This window comes from Trachypithecus francoisi, unplaced genomic scaffold, assembly GCF_009764315.1.
Source record: "Trachypithecus francoisi isolate TF-2019V2 unplaced genomic scaffold, Tfra_2.0 Lachesis_group4, whole genome shotgun sequence".
Taxonomy (NCBI): domain Eukaryota; kingdom Metazoa; phylum Chordata; class Mammalia; order Primates; family Cercopithecidae; genus Trachypithecus; species Trachypithecus francoisi.
This window is the reverse complement of record NW_022681469.1, coordinates 131,572,248-131,591,158: the sequence shown is the minus strand read 5'-3', so window position 1 is coordinate 131,591,158 and position 18,911 is coordinate 131,572,248. Positions and strand designations below refer to the sequence as shown.

The following is an 18,911-nucleotide window of genomic DNA, read 5'->3' as shown; positions in this document are numbered from 1 at the left end:
AGACTTTTACTTCCTGCTAGAACAAAAATCATCACTCTTCAGAGGAACAAAACTGAATTCTGAATATTGACAGTGTTTTGTTCACAATGTCCAGTATATGATAAAAATTTACTAGGTATGTAAGGAAATAGGAAAAGATGACCTACAGTTAAGAAAAAATGTAGGTAGTAAAAACTGACCCTGAGATGACCCAGTTGTTGGAATTAGCAGATGAAGGTTTTTACAAAACGTTCATAAATATGTTAAAAACTAAAGAAAAGTGTGAGTGTAATGAATGCACAGATGGGGAGTCTTAATAGAGAAATTTAAACCATAAAAATAACCAGATGTCAGTTATAAAATTGAAAAGCACAGTAAAGTGAAAATTTTACTGTATGAGGTTGAAGATATCAGAAGAAGAGACAGTAGTAGCCTTGGACATAAATCAGTGTAAGTTACCCAATCTGAAAAGTAGGTAAAATGAATAATGAGTACCTGACCTGTGAGATAATAAGTGATCTGAAATACATTTAATTGGAGTCCCAAAAGGAGAGGAAAAAGAATGGGGAAGACAAATATTTGAGGAAATAATTACAGAAGAAAATAACGATGGAGGTATATGAAGCAAGTTCTTCAGAGTGGTGAGACATGATACTAGATAGGTATTCAGATCTGTAGGAAAATATGAAGAACAACAGAAATAGTAAATATGTGGGTAATATAAAAAGACAAAATATAATTTTACTTTCCTTTAAATTTCTTTCAAAGGCTATAACTATCTAAAGCAAAAATTATAATACTGTTTGGTAGGGTTTATGACATATGTAGATGCAATATGTATGACAATGAGAGCACAAAGGATGGAGGTATAAGAGAAACTATACTATAGCAAGCTTCCTAGTGTGTAATCTTCCCTTTAAGTAGACATTAGTATATTAATGGTGCACATTGTAATCCACAGAGTCACAACTAAAAACAGTGCAAGGAAGCATAGGCCAAAATACAAAGGAGGAATTAAATCAGACTCCTAAAAAATTTTTTGATTAATTCAAAAGAAGGTAAGAAAAGAGAAGTAGAATAAAATATAGTTGAGACAAATAGAAAACAAATAAGTTGGTTGATTTCAATCTAATCATATCAATACATTACATGTAAATAGACTAAGCAGCCCAATGAAAAGGTTTAGATTGTCAGATGAAATTTTTAAAGAAGCATGGCCCAGCTCTATGCTGTTTATAAGAGATGTACTATAAAGACAAGGACACATGTACATTGAAAATAAAAGGATGGAAAAACATATACCATGCAAATGCTAATAATAACAAAACAATGGTTTTATTAATATCAGGAAAGGTAAGACTTGGAAGCAATATATTATCAGAGTTAAAGAAAGGTAACTAGTAATAAAAATGGTCACCTCATTAAGATTTAATCCTCCTTTGTATTTTAAATGTGTGTGCTCACTTAAAATTATTATACATGTGTATAATAAGGTTTTAAAATACACGAAGCAAAAAAGGACTACTAAAGAGAAAAAGAGGCAAACCCATTAGCATAGCTGAAGGTTTTAAAACCAGTGTTTCCTAACTGGTATGAAAGCTAGGCAAAATAGTAAGGATATGGATGATTTGATCAACACTATCAAAGGTCTTGCCTTAATTGTCATTTATAAAGCATCCGACTCAACAACAGCAGGATATGCATTATTTTCAAATACACATGGAATGTTCACAAGATAGTCCATAGTAAGGCTGAAGAATTTTCAAATGATTAAAATTACACAGATTATGTTCTTTGATCTCAAGGAAATTAAATTAGAAGTCAGTAACAATAAAATAACCGAAAAGCCTCAGATGTTTGGAAATTAGAAAACACCCTTTCATACTATCCAAGAATCAAGGAATAACCCAGTTGAAATTATGAAATATTCAGTAATGAATTTCATTGCTATTCAGTAATGAATTTCATTGCTATTCAGTAATGAATATACAATATACCCAAATTTGTGAATGCAGCTCAAGCTGTGTTTAGAGGGAAATTTTTAGCTTTAACTATCTATGTTGAAAAGGAAGGATGGTTTTTAAAAAAATCAGTGGTTTCAGTTTCTACTTAAGAAGCCTTAAAAATGTGAAGTAAGGAGAAAAAAAAGAATAATAATACCAATCAATGAAATAGAAAAGAGACAAATAATAGAGAAAATTAAAGCCAAATATTTATTAGGAAAAAAAAAGAAAAGAGAAATCCAATATCAACACCAGGGATAAAAGAGGGAATATCACTACAAATCATGCTGACATCAAAAATAAAATAAAGGAATATTGCAAATAATTTTATATTAATACATTTAACATTTTAGCACTTGGGGAGGCCAAGGCAGGTGGATCACTTGAGCCCAGCAGTTCAAGACCAGCCTGGGTAACGTGGCAAAAACCTATCTCTACAACAAAGTTCAAAAATCAGCTGGGTGTGATGGCTTGTGCCTGTAGTCCCAGCTAATCAGTAGGCTGAGCGGGGATTGCTTGAGCTAGGGAGACAGAGGTTGCAATGAGCCAAGATGATGCCACTGCACTTCAGCCTGGGCAACAGAGCGAGATTCTGTCTTTAAAAAAAAAAGAAAAAAGAAAATTTAGGATGAAATAGACAAATGCCATGGAAAACAGATTTACCAAATATGTTAGCCATGGAAATGCATGGCTTTGATTTCCTTTCAGGAAAGAACTTGCCAAGAAGGGTGCAATTAGCTGATAGTTTTCAGTTATCACACATTCCAGATTCATGGCAGCTTTCAGTAGTCTCCCAAGGCAGTCTTTAGTTATTGAACATGGTGGGGATACCAGAGCCTGGTCATTTCTACCCATTATGGGATTCCTCTAAGAGGCAGTGTTTGTTCTACAGCGTCTCACTGAGTTGGCTGAGACATTTTCAGATCTGCATTTGCTTCCTGTTCCCCTTCCTTTCACAGGTGTCAGATCTGTTTCATGGTCCCAAGGCTTTCTTTTTTTTTTTTTTTTTGAGACGGAGTCTCGCTCTGCCGCCCAGGCTAGAGTGCAGTGGCCAGATCTCGGCTCACTGCAAGCTCCGCCTCCCGGGTTCCCGCCATTCTCCTGCCTCAGTCTCCCGAGTAGCTGGGACTACAGGCGCCCGCCACCTCGCCCGGCTAGTTTTTTGTATTTTTTTTTTTTTAGTAGAGACGGGGTTTTACCCTGTTAGCCAGGATGGTCTCGATCTCCTGACCTCGTGATCCGCCCGACTCGGCCTCCCAAAGTGCTGGGATTACAGGCTTGAGCCACCGCGCCCGGCCGGTCCCAAGGCTTTCTGTACCCAATCCTACTCTCTGCCTGCTTTGTCTTCCACAGGCATTGCCCAAACTCCCACTCAATCTCTGTTCTCATAACTCAGTCTCAGCATCTGCTTCCCAGAGGACTAAAACTGACACATCAAAACTGACTCACGATGAAATAGAAAATTTGGACGCCCATAGTTATTAAAAAATTGAAATTGGCCGGGCGCGTTGGCTCATGCCTGTAATTCCAGCACTTTGGGAGGCAATGAGCCAATATCGTGCCACTGCAATCCAGCCTAGGCGACAGAGCGAGACTATCTTGGGAAAAAAAATTGAAATCATTTCTCGAAAACTTTCATACAACAATAACTGGTTACACTGGCGAATTCTATATTATATATTGTAGAAGAAATACCAAATCTAAGCACATGCTTTCAGAAAATAGAGGAGAAGGGACCAGTTCTCATTATTTTATGATACCAGTATCACTCTGATACCAAAACCTGGCAAAGACAATACAGGAAATAAAAATTATAGATCAGATGCAAAAATCTCCAGAGGCATATTAATAAATATAATCAAGCAATATATTAAAGGGATAATACCTTGTGACCAATAAGGGCTTATCTCAGAAATAGTTTAACATTTGAAAATCAATCAAGCAGCTCAGCATTTTATGAAATAAAGGAGAAAACCTAAAGAGAAAAATCATCTTAATGGAGAGAAAGCATTTCATAAATCTAATGTCTATTAATAATAAAAATTCTCAGCAAGTTGGGAATAGAGGGAACTTCCTCATCTTGATAAAGTCATCTACAAGAACCCCATCATACTTAATGTTGAAAGACTAAATGTTTTCTATCCTACATAAGGCAAATATGTTTGTTTTCTGCAGTTCTGTTCAACCTTGTGTAGGAGTTCTTAGCTATTGCAATAAGTCAATAAAGAAACTTAAAAGCGTAATGTAAGAAAGGAAGATGTAAAACCATCTCTATTCATAGAAAACATGATTATTTAGAAAATTCTTAGGAATCTACAAAGAAACTGCTAGATATAATTGAATTTAGCAAGGTTTCAGGATACAATGTCAATATATAAAAGTGAATGTATTTTTATATGTTAGCAACCATTGGAAAATGACATTTTAAAATGTTCACTTATAAAGTATCAAAATCATAATTTATTTGTGGAAATAGATCTTAAGTTATTTTTAGGGATAAATTTATCGATAGTCATGCAATATCTATTTATTTGCTAAAAATAAATGAGAAAAGAAGATCTAAACAAGTGGAGGGATAGATTTCATGGGTTGGAAGACACAATATTATTAGATGGCAGTTCTTTTCTGACATCCTTTGGCAGGGACACAGAGCCAAAGCATATCATCTTCAAACTATAGCTTCAGTGCTATATAAGTTATTTTTTAAAAGAATTACAAGTCAATCCTAAAAACCAATGGTAATGCATGGGACCTAGAATAGCCAAAATGATCAACAATAAAGTTGAAGAGTTTCGTTGACTGATTTCAATACTTACTGTAAGGTTAGCTGTCAAGATGGTCTGATACTGATATAAGGGGATAAACAGATCAATATAGTAGAATAGAGTCCAGAATCAGCCTGCACTGAAATTTTTAACAAAGGAGCTAGAAGAATGTTTGCTGACGTAAGTCATGCGTTCTGAAGGTAAGTCATGCTTTCTAAAGGATGACTTATAAATCCATACCTTTAAATGTATATACATTTTACTTCCTCAAGGAGGAAAACAGATGGAAAACCTCAGAGGGCAGGGCAGAACTATGGCCATTAACCTTGACAATTAATGATCTATTGAGTACAATTTGTTATAGCTTTAAAAGTGACCTTTCTTTTCATCTTTTTTCAAATTCTGTATTGGGGCCAGGCATGGTGGCCCACGCCTATAATCCCAGCACTTTGGGAGGCTGAGGCGGGCAGATCACCTGAGGTTAGGAGTTTGAGACTAGCCTGGACAACATGGCGAAACTCCATCTCTACTAAAATTACAAAAATTAGCTGGGCATGGTGGTGTGTGCACCTGTAATCCCAGCTACTTGGGAGGCTGAGGCAGGAGAATCGCTTCACCCTGGGAGGTGGAGGTTGCAAAGAGCTGAGATCACACTATTGCACTCCAGCCTAGGCAAAAGAGTAAGACTGTCTCACAAAAACTAAATAAATAAAAATAAAAAAAATTCTATTGGGCTTGCCACTCTATGGAAACATTCAGAAGCACTATTGTTTTATAAAATTAGTAGCAGAAATTTACATGCTTGTTCTGAGATTGGCTGAATTTTGTTGGAATGAAGATGGTGTCTACTAAGTTGATGAGAAACATTTATTTGAATCGTTCCAGCACACATGGTGTGTTGGCTGTGACAGTGGCTTTCCACCAGCATGTAAAATTTGCAGTTGACTTAATTTGTGGCTGTCAGTACTGCACATACTTTAGCCTAACACTTACAAAATACAAATAATCCAAACAAATAAAAATGTTCCCGGATATGCCATGTGGTTGCTTTTTATCTGTAATTCTTTTAGCCCTGACTCTGTACCCAGCACTGATTACAGAGGTAGAACTTGCCTTCTACTTTCCCTGTTTGGAGCCTGAATTACTCCTTTAGGAGTGGGAATAAGCACCTATGTCAAGGTTCAGTAAGAGCTTTTATAGCCACCTCACTTGAAAGAGGTGATTGAATCCCTTGATTTGGAATGTAATAAAATTTTAGCATGGCCATCGTTTCTTTGCGACTGAGAGTTTGAAGTTGAATTTGGAAAAAGTTATTCCGTATGGGAACTTACTATGTCACCCAGCAACCAGTCCCATGAATTATATATGTTATATACAGAATATGTATGTAATACAGAATATTATGTAATATGTATATATTATATACCTATGTGTACTTTACATAAATATTATATACTAGTAATATGTAAAATAAGTCCTATTATATATTCCTATCTGTCTCTCCCTATCTGTCATGTCATTAGATAGACCAGGAGAACTATCCTTCCTCTGAGTACCTTGACTGGTGTATGCTGTGAAAAAGCTTTACTCTCATTTACCAATCATTCCCACTAATGGATAGTTGAGAAGCACAGATAGCTCTATTTGCAGTCTCAGAAATGGTGCTCCACCTTCTTAACAGCCATAGAGATTGAAATCTTGACTCCCAAACAAGCACGGATGTGGAAATCAAATGATACCCTTTTTCCTTCTCTTCAGCCTTTTTTCCCCAAAGTCCTTGCAGTCTGTTCTGTCTGAGGAGTCTGTAGACAGAGCTCTGGAGTGTATTTTTGGAATGATTGACTGTACCAGATGTTACTAAGATCATTTGGATTAGGGTTCTATTGAGCAGGTAGCTAGGGAGCAGAGTCATGTTGCTTTCATATATTAGAGAGCATAAATATACTTTATCTTTTGCTTTTAAAGGAGCTACTGAAGACTAATGTCATCTAGTTTCCTCATCTTATCTGAGTGCTGTCTAGCTAATGGGAGTGCAGAGAAGAGGTTTTTTTTTGTTGTTGTTAGTTTTATTTTTTCTTCGAGACAGAGTCACTCTGTTACCCAGGCTGGAGTACAATGGCATGATCTTGGCTCACTGCAGCCTCTGCCTCCTGGGTTCAACCTTCCGAGAAGAGTAGCTGGGACTACAGGTGCCCGCCACCATGACCGGCTAATTTTTGTATTTTTAGCGGAGACAGGGTTTCACCATGTTGGCCAGGCTGCTCTCGAACTCCTGACCTCAGGTGATCCGCCCGCCTCAGCCTCCCAGAGTGCTGGGATTACAGGCATGAGCGACGACGGCACCAGGCCAAGAGTTTGATTCAATAGTGTGTATGTTTCTCTGCCACTGCCTGTTCCATTGCCTGTGCTGCCGTTGATGTCACTGAGGCAGGTTTTTTGCCTTCTAGAGATGCTGTGAATGCTGTCCTCCTGTGGTGTGTATAGGGGATTTTTTTTTTTTTTTTTAACATTTGAGGTCTTTTAGTATGCTGGGTATGACCAAATGTCCACTATTAGTTATCATTTGGTTCTTGTTTTTCCTCTTTTTAAGTAAATAAAATAAATGAGCTAATATTGCTTACTGCTAATGCTGTATGTTACTATATAATAATGTTTTCACAGTACTACTAATGCCTACCCAGTCTGTTAATAAATCTTACTAATTGCTTTTATTTCCTGGCTCTTATTTTCCTGAGGCAGTCTTTTTACTTTCCTTTCTGTGTGTGTGTGTGTTTTTTTTTTTCTTTTGCAGTCGGATATTTGGATTTTCGTGTGACCCACTGTCTGTAGAAAGAGTCATTCTGGAATTTTTATTGAACCTTTCTCACTACTCTCTTCAGCTCAGTATTCCACCTGTCTTTGTAATGTTCTGTTCTGTTCTTCAAATGAGTTTGTGTTGTCTGGTTTGGAATTTCTTTTTGAGGCATGATCCTTTGATGCCACCTAGGGGACACCTGTAAGATCGAGGTTGCCCTGTGCAGCTCTGAAAAGCCAGAGGTGTTAGCTGCTTTTCTATCTGGTCTGAATGGTTTGGCTTTCCTTGCATTGCTGTTTTTGCTTTCATTTTCTAGTTCGAAGAGCAGAGAATCCTTAACACAGGGTGAAACATTTGAAAATCTTGTGCTTCATTTACCTTTTAAAAATTTCACTTTTGCATAGTGAGAATGTAGTAACACTCACGCGCTACTTACTATTCACTGCACAGCATTTGGAGGGCTTTCAGCATGTTTGCTTGTTTTCATGTCTCCAAAATTCTGTGAGCTAGGTGTGACTACCACTGCCATCATCATCCCCATTTTTAATAAATGAGGAAACAGAAGCATGGGATGGTGCATAACTTGCCCACTTAGGGCTGGAGGGAGAACCCCTGTTGTCTGACTCCAGAAACTACCTGCTTAGCCGTTTTCGTTTAGCTGGTTGCATCCCCTCTGTTTTCCCTGGTCTCCGGCAGCTTTGGATCTTTGTCTTTCCCTGAGAACCACTTCCCCTTTTATAGGTTCCGTTTAGCATTACATCTTCTGCGGTGGTGCAGAATTTCAAAGGTCGTTTTTGAGGCTGGGCCGAATAGAACAGTAGGAAGAAGGGAAATTGAGAAGCTGTTTCGAAAGAAATGTTACCTGTTTTCTATTCTACTAGTTGGAAATAAGTGGGAAGGTTCACTCTAAATATATTACGAGACTTTGTAGGGTATCAATAATGGTATGCATGAGCCTACAAATGAAAAATCTATATAACCAACTTAATTTTTTAAAAAATTGAGCCTAGGAATCAGTGCTGTTGCATAATACAGTGTACAGATATTGATTGGCATAATTCAATGTACTCAAAGAAAGAATATTTATCATAAAGGTGTTAATATTTATGAAGATGATAATTTACAATAAAGGTTAATATCTGGAAAAGATTCTGTGCAGCTAAATCTCTGCTAAAGTGTTGTTTTGAAAGCTCTAGAAACCAGGATATTGTCTAATAAGGGTCCTAGGTGGAACTGCATTTGCCTGAGCCTAATCTCTGTTTGGATTTTCAAACCACATATTAGACCCACCTTATGGCCTGCTGAATCTCAGCAAGTCTTTGTTAGCAAACCCATTATGTGGAGTGATTATCTCCATCGATATGCCAGAAAAGTTATTAACTAAAGACGAAATGCTGGCCAACATCAAAATGAGTATGTTTACTTGCATATATGTTTGTGTCTGTGTGTCCACACAGGGATGTGTAGACCACTTAAAAAAAAAAAAAGTACTAATTCTCTTAATAGAAGTATTTTTAATTTTCTCTTTTGATGTGCATGGGTAATAAAGGAAGCACATTGCCCTCCCTAAGCGACTCCAAATTTCATTAGCCAAGAAGCTTTTCTTTAAGTCATCATTGACTAAGTATGTATATGCTACACACTTTATTAAGTAAGTATCTCTGTGGCTAAATACATATCACCACCCAGTTTTTCAGCTGAAGAAATAGAGGCTCAGACAGGGTCAGTGAATTGCCCAAAACAACATAGCTCACCAGAGCAAGAGTTGGTGTGAGCCCGGGTCTGTTGGATGCTAAAGCCCTGGTTGACCTCAGCAAGGCCATCCTACCCCTTCTTGTCACTCATGTTAGTGAGAAAGTCACCTGTGGTCCTGCTGTGTATCTTTTAAAATTCTGCTTGTATTCACTTTCCCAGAACTTTCTTGCTTCTGTGTCTTTGCTCACCTTTGGGGCTCTTGACTCTTGTGCCTCCCTGTCTTTTTCAGCTTTGGAGACATGCTGTCCTTCACCCTGACGGCCTTCGTTGAGCTGATGGACCATGGCATAGTGTCCTGGGATACATTTTCGGTGGCATTCATTAAGAAGGTAAGGCGGACTCTGCCTCTTCAGGCTTTCCTTGCTGTCTTCTTTCATAGCTATTTTTCTCTGCTTTGAGGATATTTCATAATTGTCTTTCATTTAGTTCTTTTATATATGAAAATGGGTATGATTTTTTATAATATGTATGTGGGTGTCAGGAAACCCAAATTCTGTATAAAAATGATTGTAAGAGATTATAAGGGACTGCATGTACACAGCCATAGCTCAGGCCAAATCAGTATGTCACACTGTTAATAACTGCACAAGTGTCTGTTGATTCCCTGTGTGTGACTCTGTTGGTTTCAAGTCCTAAACAGAGTTCCTACTATTGTCCTTCTTGAGCCTTTAATCCCCAGCCTGCTGTCCAGGGAAAAGGAAAGGGGCAAAGTATACCAATGACCTGCACACCTAGGTTTGAAGCAGGGATGTATGAAAAGGAGGGGCTACCTGAGTCCATGTGTCTTAAGCAGAGTGAGTCTGCTTACTTGTAATCGTGGTTCAATGAGTATCTCAGACATCACCCAGTTCTACCAATTCTTCCTTTTGGAGGAAGCAAATGAAGATGGACCTGGTGCAGGGAGAGGGTGCAGAAGAGCCCCACCATTCCTTGCAATTGAAGTATAGCACATTTGCAACTCTGTTTCCATTCTTCTGACTAAAAATAAGCAGTCTTGATCTTGTTACTCTCAAATGTAGATTAAATCACGGACAATTATCATTTATTGATTTTATTTTTTCCTTTCTTTGTATTTGCGAAATGGTTTCTAAATTCATTGGCATATCTCCTCCCTACTATTGTATTAGGAATAAAGAGATGTTTGGAATTCATAACTTTATTTCATAAGTATCAGTTACTAGAAAGAGAATTTCAGTGAATCTGTGCAAGCCAGAAAATCAGAGCAAAATCTGGTAAGAGTCACTTGAAGTTTTTAAGCCTTTTATTTTAAACTAATAGTAGACTTAAAGAAAAGTTGCAATAAATTGGACTTTCGGAGGCCAACGCAGGTGGATCATTTGAGGTCAGGAGTTCAAGACCAGCCTGGCCAACATGGTAAAACCTCGTTTCTATGAAAACTACAAAAATTAGCCAGGCATGGTGGCACGTGCCTGTAATCCCAGCTACTCAGGAGGCTGAGGTAGGAGAATCACTTGAGCCTGGGAGGCAGAGGTTGCAGTGAGCCAACATTGTACCACCACACTCCAGTCTGGGTGACAGAGTGAGACCCTGTCTCAAAAAGAAAAAAAAAAATTAGTACAGAATGTTCCTATAAGCCCTTCATCCAGCCTCTCCTAAAGTTAAGATTTTGCATAATGACAGTACGGTTGTCAAAATTAATAAATAAGCTGTGGTGCAATGCTGGCATTTGATTTCACCTGTTTTTCTATGAATGCCTTTCTCTGGTTGAGGATCTCATCCAAGATCCCACATTGAATTTGGTTGTCATGCCTCCTTAGTTTCCCCGAGTCTGTGACAGTCCCTCAGCCTTTTTGTGTGTCATTTGTGACTTTGACACTTTTGAAAGGTACCAGTCAGATATTTTGTAGAACGTTCCTCAATTTGGATTTGTCTGATATTTCCCTCATGGTTCAATTAAAGAGGGTTATGCATTTTTGGCAAGAATGCTACAGAAGTTATGGTGCATCCTTCTCAGTGCATCCTTTCATGGGCATATGATGTCACTGTCCTCTGACTGGTGATGTTACCCTGGATTACATGGTTAGGTGGCATCTGTTGGATCTCCCCACTGTAAATGTGCCGCTTTTTTTTGGAAATTAATCGTTATCTTAGGGGAGATGCTGCCTTGAATCAAAGGGCATGGAATGGCCCTAATCTGTTGAATGAGGGGGGTAGGATCAGAGGCCCCACAGGTGTCATGCCCACACTGTTTTATGTTCATTTAAGACCAGAGCTGATGGAAACCCAGGGCCTTCTTGACACACCTCAGAATCCACTCTCTTTCGTTATGTAAATCCATAAAGCCAAAGGGGAAGAGCAAAAGGAACCCTGTGTAGAAAATGCACAGAGAAGGAAGAGGCCCCTTGCTGCCTGTATTTGTCAGTGGTATGAATTGCTATAAAGGAAAGGAACGTTAGAATTGCCATTAAGAGTAATGCAAAAGCCGCAATTACCTTTGCACCAACCTGATAGCTAAAGAAGCCAAAGAAATCCCGATGTGTTATGAAGTACCTTCCTGCCACCTTTGGTGGTGGCAGGGAACGTAAGCATTAGATTATGAGAGGAGAAAATACATTGCACTATTTTGCCTCTCTAAGATCAGTTCTAGAGAAGCAGTTCCAAATCTGAAGATGTGGAAATATCATTGATTTTTTAATATTCAACAAACATTTTAATGTTTTGAATTTACAGCAGACTTTTTTTCTACCTCCAGAGTGCCTGGCTTGTCTGTTATGAGAGCCCCTTTTGCTATAGAATGTAACAACAATGTTGTACTGAATGTGAATTCCTTGAAATGATGTTCTACTTTCACCAACATTAGCTCTTTTGATTCCACACAGCAATCCTTTCCAGAACAGAACAGATAGTCTTGTTATTTCTGGTTAGGAGGCAGGGATGCAGTGGCTTGCCGAGGTTGAATGAGGTCACATAGTGAGTGGGCGTCCTTGGTCACATGGTCAGGGCGCTTCTCCTCATCATCATGCACCTGTGCTTTCCAAGTGGTAGAAGGCATCGTTCCCGGAGCCTCGCTTAACCAGCCTGTCTCTTACATATTCCTCCGTGACCTTACTGCTAGAGTTAAGTGATTTCTTCTGCTCTCTATTCCCCTGGGATCTCCTGAATGCCCCTGTTCCATTTCGGTGCATTTTTTGTTCATTTGACAGCCTTTCCCAATAGAGTATTACCTCGGGAAGGCAGAAACACAGCTTTCTTCATGACTTTATCCTCGGGGCCTGGCACAGAGTAAGGTCTTAATACATTTCTGTGAAATGGATGAATAAAATTTGCTTGGAAGCATTAAAAATACCCATAGAATTTGAAGAAGAGAAGGGAAAAAAGTGGTACCATATTTAAATATATTTTAAGTAAAATTTCGGTTATGGGTGAAAAGGAATTAGAAAGCTGTGTTTCTTGTGAGCAGTGGCCAGAGAGAATGACAGTCATTTAGTTTTCTAACAACTTAAGAAAATATTTTTCATTCATTGAAATTAATTCAAAAATCATAGTAAATGTAAGAAAGTAAAGACTGACAGTCTCGGTGGTTTAAATAAAAAAGTAAGTATTTTTAAAAAGCAACACATTTAATCTATTTCATGTTCTCATTCCCAGTCATATTTTCTTTACATTGCTACTTAGAGATGTGTTACATGAATCTGAAAAATAGTCATCAAAAAATTACTTACTTTTCTGTAAGGTTAACTTTTTTATTCATTAGCTGGACCAAATTCAGCACTTTGACAACCCAGGAATTGTATGCAGGCAACTGTCTTTTAAATGGAGCTTTATCTCAACAAAAATCGACTAGGAAATGGGCTGACAAAAGATGCCTATCTCTGTGGTCTAGAGTTGGCTTCCTATTAATGCCAAATTCATACCACTTCGGAGAAATATTTTTTTTCCCTGCCAGCTTCTGTCTCCTTCTCTGTTACTTTATCTGTTTTGTTATGTGTGAATCTAGATTCTGGTTTACAAATTTTGGCTGCAATAAATAGCATCATTTCATAAACAGCTCTGAAACTTGGAATTCCTTGATACCAATATATAATGTTGTTGCTTTTTAAAGACTCGGCTACTTAGGGACAGAGTAAGAAAACATGGAGTAGAAAGAAAAGAAAAAAAACTTTATATGTTATGAGTTGGTTTTTCCCTAGCCAATTATAGCATCAGTGCCTTCTTTTGGAAGGAAGGTTTCATATAAATGCTCCAGAAAACCTTAGCTGTGCAGGAGAACCTGGCTCACCCCACAAATGTTTTCAGCACCTGGACAAACATCCCACCATATTGGTTTAGAGACCCGGTAATTTTTGCCTCTTAAAAATTTGAGAGATTTACAGGCCTCTACCTAGATAATTTTAAATACAGCAGTGGAGCTTCATGTTCGCCATGGTTGTTTTTTTTTGTTTTGTTTTGCTTTTGAAACAGAGTCTCACTCTGTCACCCAGGCTGGAGTGCAGTGGCGCAATCTCGGCTCACTGCAACCTCTACCTCCTGGGTTCACGCCATTCTCCTGCCTCAGCCTCCTGAGTAGCTGGGACTACGGGCGCCCGCCACCACGCTTGGCTAATTTTTTGTATTTTTAGTAGAAACAGGGTTTCACCATGTTAGCCAGGATGGTCTTGATCTCCTGACCTCGTGATGTACCCATCTCAGCCTCCCAAAGTGCTGGGATTACAGACGTGAGCCACTGTGCCGGCCCTCCATGGTTCTTTTAGGTTTTGATAACAGGAGAATTTTAAGATCTCATTCTAAGTGATTCTAAGAAGTAATTATTGGATTGTTGATTCATACACTATAATGCCCCTTAGCTTCTTAAAAGTTACATAAATATTTCTCTTTTATTTAGCTAAGATTTTCAAATGAATGAGCAGTACAAGGAGCTAGTGTATGTAAAATTACTGCTGACTCCTCTTACTACTACTTCCTTATAACACGGGCCTACTTTTGAGAAGCTGGACTGTGGCTGGCTTGGGTTGGCTCACTTGTGTCACCCAAAAGTGCAGTGATGGAGCTGGGATAAATTGAAAGGCAGAGGGAATCATTATTACTCTTCTGTGGGATAAAGGAAATGAAAATTTAAATAGGCATGAATAACCTCTAGCTATACGAAGATCTGTAGTTTTCAAACTGGACATACAGACATTGTCCATTAACTGATTTATACGTTCAGTTATAAGGAGTTGGTCTCAAGTTCCCTGGAGGATGATAGTTATTACTTTCACTTGGATCAGCCCTGATGCCTTGGTTATTAATGCTCATTGAGTGAAATTAGGTCATTTGAATATCTGGCTAAAACCAGTGACAAATAAGACAAAAGAAAGAAGTTAAGTTTCAGAAAACTATTAGCGTGTACTTCAGACTTGTACACAGGACTCTAGTGCATTGAGTGCCCCAGGTGTGTTACACAAAATGCTCATTACGTAGCATGCTTTAGGATTGCTGAAATGGTTAGGTTCTTTATGTCAAGGAAGAAATGAATTACTAGAAAAATGAATTTTAAAGAATACTTTCATGAAAGTAAGGGATTCATTTCTTAGGAGAAAAATATGTAGAAATAACTAATGGAAATGGAATATGTATGTGGGATATAAATATGCCTGAATTAAAACAAAGACAGCAGATTAGTTTTACCACCATTGAGCAAGCCCACTGGGAGCAGGGAAGAGTTAATGATTCATAGAGAACTTTAAAACCCTTTATGAGAAAGTATACTTCCTATCAGAAAACACTGAGAGTAGGCTGGGTGCCATGGCTCACACCTGTAATCCCAGCACTTTGGGAGGCCGAGGCAGGTGGATCACTTGAGGTCAGGAGTTCAAGATCAGCCTGGCCAATCTGGTGAAACGTCGTCTCTACTAAAAATAAAAAAATTAGCTTGGTGTGGTGGTGCACACCTGTAATCCCAGCTACTCAAGAGGCTGAGGTGAGAGAACTGCTTGAACCAGAGAGGTGGAGGTTGCAGTGAACTGAGATCACACCACTGCACTCCAGCCTGGGCAACAGAGCAAGATTCCATCTCAAAAATAAATAAATAAATAAATAAACAGAAGAAAACACTGAGAGTTCTGATTGAATATTTCAAGAAAGGAAATACATATTTATGGAAGTAGGGGAATAATTCAGGGGGTAAATTTCCATTTGATGGAAAACTTGAACATAAAAGAACATGCAGAAGACTGTGTTTTAGTAACCCAGCAGTGAGTTAGACCACAGGGCCAGTGTTATGTATGTACTATGTATCAAAACGGAGATATGTCAGATGTATCCCAGAGATGTAAAATAGGGAGCTGGAAAGATGAATCACTAATGATTATGGATTCTTAGAAAAGAGTGATAATTGGGAAGACAGGAGTATGAAGACAATGAGATTGATATTCCCTCCATTTCATTTTTTGCTTTTTTGGAATATCCAAATGGTGGCATCCTTTTGGATGCCAAGAATAGGCCCTCAGTGTACTTCATGGTAAATGCCTTTTTGTCTGTCTGTAGTAGGCTGTAAGATCCTTGAAATTTGTTTGTTATTTTCATCTTTGTATTTCCAGCTCTGTGGGACAGGGCAAGCCTGTTGTATAGCACACAAGCAATGCATGTTACTGAAATGGGTCAATTATTGATGAGTAAATATTGGCTGAATGAAAAGAGTGCATGAAGATGGAGGTGGAGGGTGCTTGACAATATCAGCAACAGCTTCTCAGGCAGAAGCCTCCATGCAGCCTTAAGGCACATCCAAATTTAATAAATAGAGACAAGCAGGGGAAGCTGGGAATGAGGAGAAAATTAGTTGCACGAAAATCTGAAAATTATTGTCAATGAATTTCTTTATGAGTTCTTCAGTTTCCTAATCAAGAATTATGCCGAGAGCATGAAAAATGGTTTGGTGGGGTAAGGGAGGAGTCAGAGAATTTATTCTCTGTTTAGAAGATGTCTTAAGTTAAGCATTAAACCCTAAACACAGTGTAACAGTAATTGGATTTTTGTCAGAGAAAGATGGCCCTAGGGAAAGAAGGGTGGCCTTAGTATGGTAGATTTGGTAGATTGGAGCAGACTGCGAGGAGTAAGTGAAGGGCTTGCCAAGGATAGTAAACATGTTGGAGAAGTTTATTAGCCATGAAAAGAGCTGAAGCAGTCTTTTGAGAACCTTAAAATTTCCATACTCTTCCTGAAGTTTGTATTTTAAAATAATAGCTTTTCAGAATGTAAAATCATAATGTCACCGCACTTCTTCACATTATTCATTTCCCACCCCTGAGATCCAGATGTAGCTTGGGTAGGCAGAGTGTTGCGATCTGCATATCCCACCCCTCTTTTCACCTGGACATCAGTGGACTAGGGACAATTCCGATAGTACCTGGGAACTGCCATGGTGCACTGTGCATTTATCATGTGCAAGGATGGAGAGGAGATGAGGCGAGTGATCTCTGGGGCAGCAAAAAGGGAGAAATTAGTGTTGACAGGGAAACAGCAAGTGTTTACTTGTTGTGGAACCAAGTTATTTAGCTTTTAAGAAAGCAGTCATTATACTGATGTAATAATGGCTTTTTATTGTGAGTTGTCAACAGACAGTAATAACTTTTAATGAGGCCTCTAAAATAAGCCCTTTATGGTACCCATGTGTTTGGATTACTGTGATCCATTATTCTAACCTCTATTTTTATTTTCCTCTTACATTGTGATTTATTATGTTTGGGGATTTAGTGATTAATTCCTTAGAGAGTCTAATTTGGAGCTTAAACTAGTGTTTTAACTTTTATTACTGCTCATTTAAATGATTTCCTGTTTGCTAAATTTGGGAGAGATGAAAAGAACTTATTTTAACCATCAGAAATTGGAAGAAAGGAGTAATGAGTTTTTCATTTAAGAGAGTGGTCAGTGACTGAGAAGTTGCCAGTTGAATTGTGTTGACAAGTGAGATTTGTGCGAGTCCCCTAAGAATGCAACAAGAACATAATAAGCATATAAAAGCCATGGATTGTGTGGATGAAGGAGTAGTCTGGGAATGCAAGAGGAATGGCAGTTAATCTATGTTGAAATTACTGTCCCAGAGAAACACAGGCATCCTTACAATATATGTGTTGAAATAGTCTGCCCCTAAAAGATGAAACTCAGGAGAATAGTCCTGGGAGATACAGAAAGAATAATCTTTGGAAGTATGTCTTTTTGAAAAAATTTGCTTATCAGTGAATTATAAAGATGTGATAAATCATGCTTTGTAATGATATCATGAACAATCCCTGGTTCGATGGGTTTCTGGCTATTTTGCTGTAATTCCAGGTCATCCTCAGTGCCTGGTGTTTCTTAAATGAGTTTCCGATTTGCTTCATTTGTTCCCTTCTCCACGTCTCTGCTCTACTTACCACGAGCAGTCAATTGTGTCCCACTTGGATTTTCAGATAGCAAGTTTTGTGAACAAGTCAGCCATAGACATCTCGATCCTGCAGCGGTCCTTGGCCATTTTGGAGTCGATGGTGCTCAATAGCCATGACCTCTACCAGAAAGTGGCGCAGGAGATCACCATCGGCCAGCTCATTCCACACCTGCAAGGGTAAGCATGCTGAGATGCTCTGGGGAGGAGAAATGCTTCAGGAAGATGGCCACGGTGATGCACTGGGAAACATTTTGTGTTTGTATAGTTTGGTTAAATGTATAGAAAAAAAAAAATCTCAATTTGGCATATAACCAAACCGTGTGTCACACTGGAATGGCATGGTTACTTTCCCTTGGCCCCTGTCCCTCACTGAACTCCAGGCTGGTTCTTGGCACTGCCTGTCCCCACACCTGGCCCTTGGTAAGCTCTCAATTTTAATGCATATTGGTAGATATTGGCAGAGTTTTACTTTTAAGAAGGTAAAACAGGATGATTTGTTCTCGTAAGTTCTCTTTCCTAAACCATCTAAGTTAATGTTTTCTGTGATATAACGAGTATTTTCATAGTTAATTAGAAATGTAATGTTATGCCTTTTTGCTAGGAATTTTTAAAGGCAGGCTTCTTTCTTAGTTATGCTCAAGGTGATTCTAGTGAGCTGCTTCTTTTGTATTTTATAATAAAATAAAGGTTTTTTTTTTTTTTCTAGTGGCTTGAGCTATAAAATGGAAGTAAGATAGCTGCCTCTGCAGCCTGCAGTCTTTGAGGCATTTTTCCCCTTCTTTCCTCCCTTAGGTAACTAGGAAGCTTGTCTCTGAGACCACCAACCTGAGGAGGACTCTATTGTACAGTGCTACTTTAGAAATTAAAGTATTTTGGCTTGCAGTGATAATAAACATTGTGAGCTCGCTCACACAGGAAAGTAGGTTATTGGAACAATACTGGGGTACCTTGTAGAATCCAGAAGTGACATAAGTAGCTAAGCCTTGAGAAGGAGAGAAACCATGGCTTCCCTGGAGTCCTCAGCAGATGGCCTTTTCTCTAGCATTTTGGTTGGCACTACAATGACCCAACTCCCACTAACTCTTGCCCCTGGTCCATTAGGTCACAGTTCTCAAGAGGAAACCCAATTGGCCCATTTGGGTTGGTGGTGCAGGGTGGGAATGGTTCTCTGAAATGTTAACAGTTGTGTTTATAATATAAACTACCAAAGTAGATTATATTAGATATTTTTTTCATTTGGAGGTGGGAGGATG

General features: G+C 38.6%; 1 protein-coding gene across 5 annotated transcripts in view; it reads left to right on the top strand.

Annotated features, from left to right (window-relative positions):
* Window positions 1–18,911, top strand: part of ELMO1 (engulfment and cell motility 1) — a 586,094-nt gene that overhangs the window by 205,575 nt on the left and 361,608 nt on the right. For all 5 annotated transcript variants that reach the window (XM_033193626.1, XM_033193625.1, XM_033193622.1 and 2 more), the window contains 2 exons: window positions 9,526–9,625; window positions 17,684–17,835. In XM_033193626.1, coding sequence (XP_033049517.1) covers window positions 9,526–9,625; window positions 17,684–17,835 — 252 coding nt within the window. The remainder of the gene's footprint in view (window positions 1–9,525; window positions 9,626–17,683; window positions 17,836–18,911) is intronic.